The sequence below is a fragment of the Merops nubicus genome, unplaced genomic scaffold (assembly GCF_000691845.1).
Source record: "Merops nubicus isolate BGI_N331 unplaced genomic scaffold, ASM69184v1 scaffold46827, whole genome shotgun sequence".
In the NCBI taxonomy this organism is placed as follows: Eukaryota; Metazoa; Chordata; class Aves; order Coraciiformes; family Meropidae; genus Merops; species Merops nubicus.
The window spans coordinates 1-9,631 of record NW_008621841.1 but is presented as its reverse complement, the minus strand read 5'-3'; the positions used below and the strand labels follow the sequence as shown (position 1 = coordinate 9,631).

At 37.2% G+C, this 9,631-nt stretch overlaps 1 protein-coding gene across 1 annotated transcript in view; it reads right to left on the bottom strand.

Annotated features, from left to right (window-relative positions):
* The window catches only part of LOC103777055 (thrombospondin type-1 domain-containing protein 7A-like), a gene marked incomplete at both ends in the record, with an annotated part of 21,808 nt that extends 13,092 nt beyond the window's left edge, over window positions 1-8,716 (bottom strand). Inside the window, one exon of the mRNA XM_008944593.1 lies at window positions 7,885-8,716. Within this exon, the coding sequence (XP_008942841.1) occupies window positions 7,885-8,716 (832 nt within the window). The remainder of the gene's footprint in view (window positions 1-7,884) is intronic.
* Window positions 8,717-9,631: the final 915 nt, after the last annotated feature.

Below are 9,631 nucleotides of genomic sequence, written 5' to 3'. Positions count from 1 at the left end.
AATAGTAGAAAGGTGATTTAAATCCAGAGCTCAGATAACTCCCATGAGCTACTTTGAAGATACAAAATGCAAAGTCTAGTCATCCTTGAGAGCTCCCATTTCTGGCTGGAGCACACTTATTTCTTTAAAGAAGTGAAAATACAGTGCCTATATTTTTTCCTAGTGGCAAATGTAATGAGTATCCCTCATGACATAGTCCTGATTAATTTTCCCCACAGCTGCACTGTTTAGTATTGGTCATACCATACATTGTCCTGAGAAACTACCTCACAGTACAATGGGCTGTTATAATCACACAAACAATGAGGCCACTTTTATTAATTTACAATTCAATTACTGTTCACCTAAGTCCTTTCCACAAGACTACTTTCCCATGATCCTTTCACAACTTTAATTCTACCAAAAAAAAAAAAAAATGCACAGCCAAAACAGTTTTGAATAAACAATAATCACTCAGGCTTTCTACATTATGGAAGAAAATAAAAAAGAGATTACAACTGCTATGTCAAAGAAATATACATCGGCTAATGCAGGCAAAGTGACAAGAAGTTCTACCACACCCAAGCAGGTGGAAACAACAGTTACTGTGGGGCTGTGTCTTGTACCTTGAGTGTCCAAGCAGACAAGAAAGCAGAAGAGAGAAGTATTATCTTCCACAGTTCAATGATACAGTGACGTCTATGCATCCTATAGATAATTTTAAAGTTGGTAGAGCAGGTTATTTGGCAATAGGTTATTTGGCAATAGTCTAAATAGATGACTTATTAAAGCTTTTGAGGAGATTTAATAAGCTTTAATAACCTTTGATAAGGAGCTTCCCTTTGTCAGTGGGAATTTTTGTTACACAGCATTGATTAGCATTTACTTTGACACTAGCTAACGGTTAGATTCATGGAGTCGATGGCAAAGAAAAAAAGAAAGACAATGCCAAACTTCATGAATAAAAATATGCAATATTGAACTTAAAACTAAAAAAAGAATAAATATGAAAGTTGTATTACTAACATTAGTAGTGATTCAGGTATTGTATTATATTAGATTTGTTCCCTTTATTGATTCTTAGCTTTGACAGTATTATTGGTTTCATTTCAGTCTCAAACATTTGGAAAAGAAGTGGTCAATATTAGGAGGTAGGCTGGACATTTGAAAGTTAGATGCTGATGTACCCAACTCTGCCGTTCTAGGGATCTGCAAATGAAGCAGAACTCTGTGACTTCCTATCCTGTGCAGTTCCCCATTCCTTAGGGGATGGTATATCCCAGGAGGTTGCTCACCTGACATGCTTTACCATAAATTTATAAAGCTCATTGAGAGAAAAGGGGCATTCTCTATGTTTTAGACTAAAGAGAGCAGTCACATAATAGAAAACACAAAATAACTGTAAAAAAGTAATACATTCTAGTTTGTTCCTTATGGAACTATTTACAGACTGTAATATGATACCAATATAAAGATGCCCAAAATTTAAAATTTTGATTCATATTTATTTAGGCTTAAAGCCAATTAACGTAATTCTTTGACAATGTGGCAGAAAAGATGCATGAAAGTACAGTACAGAAGAAACTTTGTTAAAGATCTCAGTGACCAATTCCATTTAACACTGTGCATCTTAATCTCTTACTAAACTAAGGCTAGAAATTCAACATAGCATTCATTCACAGAATTCATTTGTTCATTCATAGGATTTATGGCCACAAGAGATTATCAGAACATGCAGTTTGACCCTCATTACATTAAAAGCTATTATATTTTGCTATGGAAGACCAATTATGTGTATTTGAAATAAAAATATAATCTAGAAAGGCATCCAATCTTGATGCTATGCACAGAAATACATGAATGTCATATATGTAAATGACAGAACAACTGTTCATTAGATGAAAAGATTTAAAATGGTGTGGAGAAAGAAATGGTTCATTGCTGTTGTTTCAATTATTCAGCACAGTCTGTACATTTCCATTTTAAATCTGGATTTTGGCATGGTATGTCAAATGTATAGCAATACTGACAAGCCACTGTCAAAACAGAAGCCTCAGTAAGATGATGGAGCAGGTACTTAGAATAGAAAGGAACACACAGGGAATAATATTATACATAGCCACAGAAACTAGTGTCTCCACCAAAATCACATTAAAAATCTACAGGATGCTTCTGACTTTCTAATGCATGCAAATTCTAAAAGCACAGTGGAAACTGGTAGGAAAGCTATATGTTTGACTCCTGTTTCTCAAATAATATTTTTACATTTTTATTATCCCAATGTGTCTGACAATTGCCCTGCAGTTTTTAGGTTGTTTTAGATCTTTCTTCCAAGATAACTTTCTTCTTCCCTGTTCACCATCTGTTAACAGCATGTGCTCTAAGTAACTGCAAGTTAATTTATTAAGGTCACTGCATATAGCTCATTATCTAAATATGTGGTATTTAAATGTGTTCTGTTAGTGCAACACTTATGTTTTCGACACACAGTGTGGTGAGCTTGGAAGCTTCCTCTAATATCTGCAGAGCTGCCTTCCCAGTAACATAAAAAACACTTGTAGACATGCACGTTTCCATGTGATCCTCAATGAACAAGCTAGTTGCTTATGCTGCTTCATCTCTACAACCTGTCCTCTCTGCATTGTTATTCCCTCACCTTCCCGCAGCCTGTCTTCTTGAAGCTACTCCATCTTAGTCACTGCCACCTTCACACGCATTACCCTTTTCTGCCTGTTGCCTCATGGAACAGCGCAGAGAAGTACAGAGAATCTTTTAAGACTTTTTATAAGCAAGGAATATATTACAGAGTTCAACAAATTGAACTGTTGCTTTATATGTCTGCATCTCTCCTGTTTGCTCGTTGACAGCATATACCTCCGCATGACCTGTCTGCTTTTCCAAATCAATGGCATGAAGAAATGAAAATTGAAAAATATAGCATAAGCCTGTTGCTTTCTCCTTCATATAGCCAATAACTTAAGAGCAGGAGTTCATAAAGTGAAAGGAGGTATTTGCTGCATGGCATGGAAGGTAAGCACTTGGATTAGGTTTCAGAACCTGGAAATGTGAACAAAGTTAAAATGCCATCCTACAGGAGTAGATTCTCTCTTTTCTGTCAATACGTCCTGAGTATCACTTATCATCAGCCTAATGATCCATTCTCTAATTCCTCAGATTCTGGGTATCTAGCTTAAGACTTTTAGCCAGTAGTGAATATAGTGGCTGTGCTTTATGCAGATAGAGGCCTGTGTGAACTAAGCTGAAAAATTAGGCACTATATACCCTCAAACTGGATTCCCAGAATTAGGAACACAATCCAACCATTTTGGCTCTTCTGTCATCTCTCACATTTCAATTATGTTGGAATAAATAAAAGCTCAAACTCCTCTAAACTTGAAAGTTAGTAAAGTGCAGCAATGAGACTATTATGGAAACTACCATGAGAGTTTAATTCATTATAAGGTGTGCATATAATTTATTAGACATTGCATGAACACACAGAATCAGCAAGGAGGATTAAATGAAATAATAAATAATTACTTTCTGATAAGGACAGAAGTGAAATAAGTTAAACATGATCATATGATTAAATGCTTCAAGGAGCTAAACGAACCAGCTCAGGAACTAGTCAGCATGTCTTAAATTTTGGATGCTTTTCTTTCCCACCATTATGTTCCACTGCTGCTACTGTGCAAGCTTATTTCCCAAAAAAAAAAAAAAAAAGAAATCAAAGCCCTGAAAAGATATAAAATTTTACTGCTGTTTCTTGAATTCTTACTTCAAGTCATCAATAACATTCAAATTCACAAAGATGTGTTTGCAACAGAGGTGCTGCCGAAGGAATATTAACCAATTCTGAGAACAGCAGCCAAAGAGCTGGTTGGGACAGTTTTCTACGTGGTCTCCTTCATTTCTGAGCCCATCTGGACAGGGGTGTTTTGGTCCTTGCTTAAGCAAGATAAACAAGCCATATCCAGATGATGGAGAAAGAGAAAAGAAAAAATTCCTGGATTTTTTTTTTTTTTTTTTCCTTCCTTTTCTTTTAATTGGCAGTTACATATTTGCAGAACTGCTCTAACTTCAGCCCCATTTGTGGCCCTTTGAGCTCGATGATTCTTGGCAGTTGCAGGCTGTCCCCATGCCTGCGGACCATCTGCTAGAGGGGAATTTGATGTACTTTGTCAGTGAATTTCAGATCTTTACTGAGGTGCAGAAACATAGAGGCCAAGATACTCTCACTCTGTTCCATGTTCTTATAAATGTCTGTACTCAAAAGCTGCCCCAGTTCTTCCAAATATCAAAGCCTTTTCCAGTTAAGTGGGTTCTCAAGAAAGCATCTCAGTAAAATGGTTGTATGAATTAAACACTACTAAACCAAAATATTTTTTCTTAGACTTGTACAAAAATGACCAAAATATTTTTGCTAAACTTTCCCCTGAAAGTCTGCTCAGGAAAACAATTATGAGGAAATGTTTGAGATCCAATAGTAATAATTTGGCAAAGTAGAAGAAAGCAAAACCAGAATATATATTACAATAGAAAGTGGTACTTTTACATGAGGCACAATCACAACTTGTAACAGTGCAAGCAAATTTGTAGCTCAAAATGAAATTTTACACACAATTTATGTTTCTCTATGCTGACAGTTTGTTGTCTAACACTTCTCTGTGGGACCTCAGGCAAACTCCACTTTCGCTCAACAGAAAAAAAAACCGAAACATTTGAGAGGATCAGTATTGTCCTCTGCATTAACAGGAACATTGTCCAGGTTTTGTTAGCTATGCAGAGTAGTCATAAATTAGACATAAAAATGCTTTTTATAAAAAGCACTTTTAATTATTGAATTCTTTCTTCTCCAACACTTCTATTTAAAAAATATTTTCAGTGCGCCAGACTTTCAGACTAAGAGAAATATAAAGCAATACAGACCACATAACATGTACATTATTGCAGAATGTCCAATACAAAATCCAATATTTCATCCTTCACAGGAGTCTATGTATTGTTCACTCGGCAATAAAGAGTACAAATTATACTTGGATTCTCTTGTTTCACTTCTCTTTACCATGTCCAGTGTGCTGATGCATCAAGAGAATTTGCCTTTTTGAAGTTTTGTTGACAGTGTTACAGAACCATTTTCTCTGGAGCACCCTTCTGAAACTTATTTTTTGAAATCCTTTTTATACTATACCAATTTTGCTACCTCTGCAAAAAAAATATTACTCGCCTGAGGGTTTTTCTTCTTCTTTCAGTCATGCTGCCAGGGGGCGGATTAGTTCTGATTGCTAAAGTCAAAACTCCCTGAAAACAGACTATTCAAGCCAAAGAGCACTTCACAAAACCATGGCACATTTTACAGTCACCTTACTTTTCTATATTATTCAGTAACACAGCTACTATGTAATGGAATTTATAAAATCATTTGAGCTGGCTGCATTGATAAACTGGTCTGAAAGAGCATTATATTGCTTAAGATTCTGGAATGCAAATCATCAGTGCTGGAATTTCTCACATGAGTCATTTAACCACATTTTCTTGTTTTCACAATGCAACTGAAAAAAAAAGATTCCATGTTAGACGTGATAGGACGATTACTAGAAATCCTTTGTCCATTTACAGCATAAAATTATATCCATTAGACATCAAAATGACCACTGCATCATCTGTATGATTTTATCCAGCTCCTACATTTTATAATCTACTTTTTCACTTCCTCAGGCAATAAGGTTCCATCCATTTCCCCGCTATCTTAATATGCATATACCATGCTCCCTGAAATGTTTTTATATGGTATATGGGGAATATGCTGAAGTATCTGAAATTAAGACTTCACTAACCTGAGTGATTCAAGAGTGAGTATAAATATGATGAGTGAAGTATGCTATTGACATCCCAATATACTTTTACTTCTTCTACCATTTATCGGTGCCTCAGCACATGAATGTTTCCCTCTCCCTCATTTTATTTTTTAAAAATTTTATTTTTTTTTTTTTAACACAGTAGTTATGAATTACTTGTTTAACCTTACAAAAATATGGGGACTTTCAAACAGAGCAGCTGGCTGCTATCTGCTAGTGACTGATATGTTCAATATATTGTTCCCTCTGTTTAAAGGGTAATGATGTTCCTGGGCTAGGTATAGTGTGGGCTGCATGATGTGAGGCTGGAAAAGGAGGGGGTAAAGGAAACCTTTTCCTGTACCTCCATGGAGAGAGTTGTGCAGACAGGAACTGCCTGGGCAAGCTGATTTTGAGATTCCTTGTGCAGACATGCATCTAAATCTGTCAAACTGTCAAAATCTGTACAAACTGTAGAAAATCAGAGCAACAAGAGACTGAAAAAAAAATACAGTCAGCCCCTCTTCCATAACCAAGAGTTACTTGAAGTGCATTATTATAGATACATGTATTTCTAGTCTATTCTTATAAACCTGCAAACATGGAAGCACTACACATTCCCCCATCAATCTTTTCCAGAGCTTCACTATTTCTCATATTGAGAAGTCTAACTTCATTCAAGCACTGCTGTGATTAGCCTATTATTGCTTTTCCTATAGATCTGTAACTTACAGGGAATAGTTTCCTTCATTCTTCCTTGAGGTGGGTTTTTACATACTAATAGACACTTCACATGTTCACGCCTATGTCCCTCTTTGGAAATAAACAACCCAAACGTGTCAGTTCTTCCCTTAAGCCAGGGACCTCTCATAATTTTCACTGTTGGACCTTCTCATGAAATGAAATATATTCAAAATATGTTTACTACACTTGGAAATCTATAACATTTAGTTTCTGATAGGAAAGGTTGACACAATTACAAGTTCTATCACACGTTCTGTGATAGAATGTTAACAGCCATGACAAAAACTCCAAAGTAAAATACTCCGAAAAATGTTCATAAACAGTAAGCTAGCAGCAATGGGTGTCAGCCTCATTCGGCAAGATAATTTAGTCCTTTCACAGTTGAAGTACAATTGATTCATCATGCATTAAACTAAAGAGAAGGAAAGAGAAAGAATCACATCAAAGACGGAAGAAGGTAAACTAGACTGAGAGAAGATTTTTGATTTGGACAAAAACATTCTCAGGGGTAGGAAGGAAAACAAATGAGCTAACAAGAGAACATCGGGTAAAACAAAAAAGTATTGGGTAATATGGCTGCAGAAACATACCCAGAAGCCCATGGAAAGAGTTGTCAAAACATATTTGCCTGCCAAAACTCTTGAAAAGTAAAATAATAAATAAAAGTCTCAGGAAATACAGACTGCATAAATGTGCAGGTGACATAGAAAAAGAGGAAGTACATGGAACAAAAATAAAGAGGTTTCACAGTCTTCCTTTCAATAATTTGGCTGCAGGAATCAAGAAGTAAAAAAACCATATTTCAGCCTCTTCCATTTCAAAGAAAGAGGTACTGGAAAGAGTAGTTACTGTCTTCTCATGTGGCATCTTTCTCTCCATTTTCTACTTTTGTTTTGAGTCTGACCCAGCCCAGTTTTCTGTTAGTCTTTGTGCCTAGAGCCCTAAAAGCAGAAACATCATGTCTTCCAAACATGCATAATTTGTTAGAGCTCAAAACATCTTCCTGAACCCCCAGGAACAGAGTAGACATTTGACCAAAATATTCAAGATTTTGGGGAAAAATTATTTCAAAAAACAGAGGCTAAGGAGTTAGCATAGTTTAATAGTGCATGCTTATGTGATGCTTAGCATGATCACAAGCAGAGTTTGCACGTTTTATGTCATAGAATCATCTTTAGCTTGATAAGGAATGTTCATAGTGGAAATAGCATGTGCCCCATATTGAGATTCAGGCTAAGGTAAAATAATACTAGTGTGCATTTATGCATGTTTTACTTCAAACAGAGAAAAAGAAGGATGTGCAAATTAACATAATAGTGATTACCTCAGAGCTGTAGGCTTCCCATTTCTGTGAGTACATGTAACCTGCCTGGTTTGGTACCCAATTTGTATGTCCCAGTATTTGTTCTCCTGTCTATTCTGTCTGTTTCGATTTCTTTTCTTCTTAATTAACTCATGAGCCTCAGGATCCCGAACTGTCTTTTCTCTGTCCTTTTCCTTGTCTTTGTTCTTCCCTCGCTTCCTCGCTTGCCTTATTTGTCTGGAATGGGGCACTGAGCATGTGCTCCATGGTCCCACATTTAGGCTATATAGGCTTTCTTCAGCAGCACATTGACTAGACTGACAGATCTGAAACTCGGTGAGGTTAGGACAAGCAGACCCTCCAAACTGGGGCGGAGCCACAACGTGTCGAGTTCGATGCTGAAGCCCACTGCCACAGGTCTTGGAGCACTCTGACCAGGGGGTGAATTCGGCCACAATACAGTCCTGCCGGCATGGGATGAGGCACGCCTGCTCCTGGCGGGGCTTCGGCTCGAAGTACTCACAGATGAGTTCCTCAGCTGGCACGCCGTTGGACTTCTGGATACAGGTGATGTCCCTTGTCTGGATCCCTTCTTCCCCTCTGAGGCACTCAAGGGGCTTGTCATGGCTCCGGGAGAAGACGGGACGGCACTGGTTCCAGCTGCCAATCTGCCAATCATACAGTTCCTTGTGCCAGTCGCAGACCCGAAAACAGCTCTGCTGGTTGTCTGGCCGCTCTGGCTGCTTGCAGTTTGTTGGCAGTGTGGTCCAGCCCTCCACGTGGGCACACCACACTGCTCGTGTCTGGGTGCCACCTGGACCGCATTCATCTCCCATGCATCTGCCCCATGGACCTGGAAAACAAGAGGATATGCTAACATAGCACACAATTGTTTTTCTGCAATGGTGCAAAACCAAGCTCATAGAAACAGCTTCGTATTTCCTACATCTCTAAGAATTTAATTCTTGGAGAAACTCAAACATGGAAAACACAAAACAACTATGGGGTTATTCGTCACCTCTTATTTTTATGATTACAGATACATTTCACTTTTTGTCCTAGACAAATTTTATTTCAAGAACATATGTAGGAATTAATCACAACAGAGAACTAAAAACTGAGCAATCAGAAATTAATTATGTAGTTTTGACTAGCATGAAAAGAGCCAAAGTTCTCCTCTACAAGGCATGAATCTAATCTTCTCTCTCAACTGCATGAATAGACTGTCCTGGACTGTTGGAGGTTTTTCTTCATATTTCTACCACACTACTCTTTATACCCGATGCTAATTAATATTGCAGTCTCTTTCATATAGCATTAAATAATAAGAACAACATACTACTTTTTGAAAAATGGAAGTAATTTCAGGTAGGCTGCTTCTATTTTTTTCTTTATTATAACTTAAATAAAAATTAAATCAAGTTAAGTAGTGTTTACTCCACACAATCTGTGACAAGATTACATGGAATATATTCTTGAAGACAGAGACATACCAGCTGGTAATGCTCTAAAGAAAAGAAGTTATTGCTGTTTTTAAATCTCTAAGGTCTATGGTAAATACTCAACATGTTGTTATAATTAGTGTCAACAAAACCAATAAAAACACATATCCTTGAAAGCTGATACAGTTGCTTTTTGTGTTATTACAAACTGTAATATTCACCTGCTTCAACTTACAAAATCTACAAATCAGAAGCTAAAACCCCTGTGTTTTTCAGGCTCTGTGCCTGGCAAGGTCATGTGCTCCTGGAGGCACTGCTGAGACAGA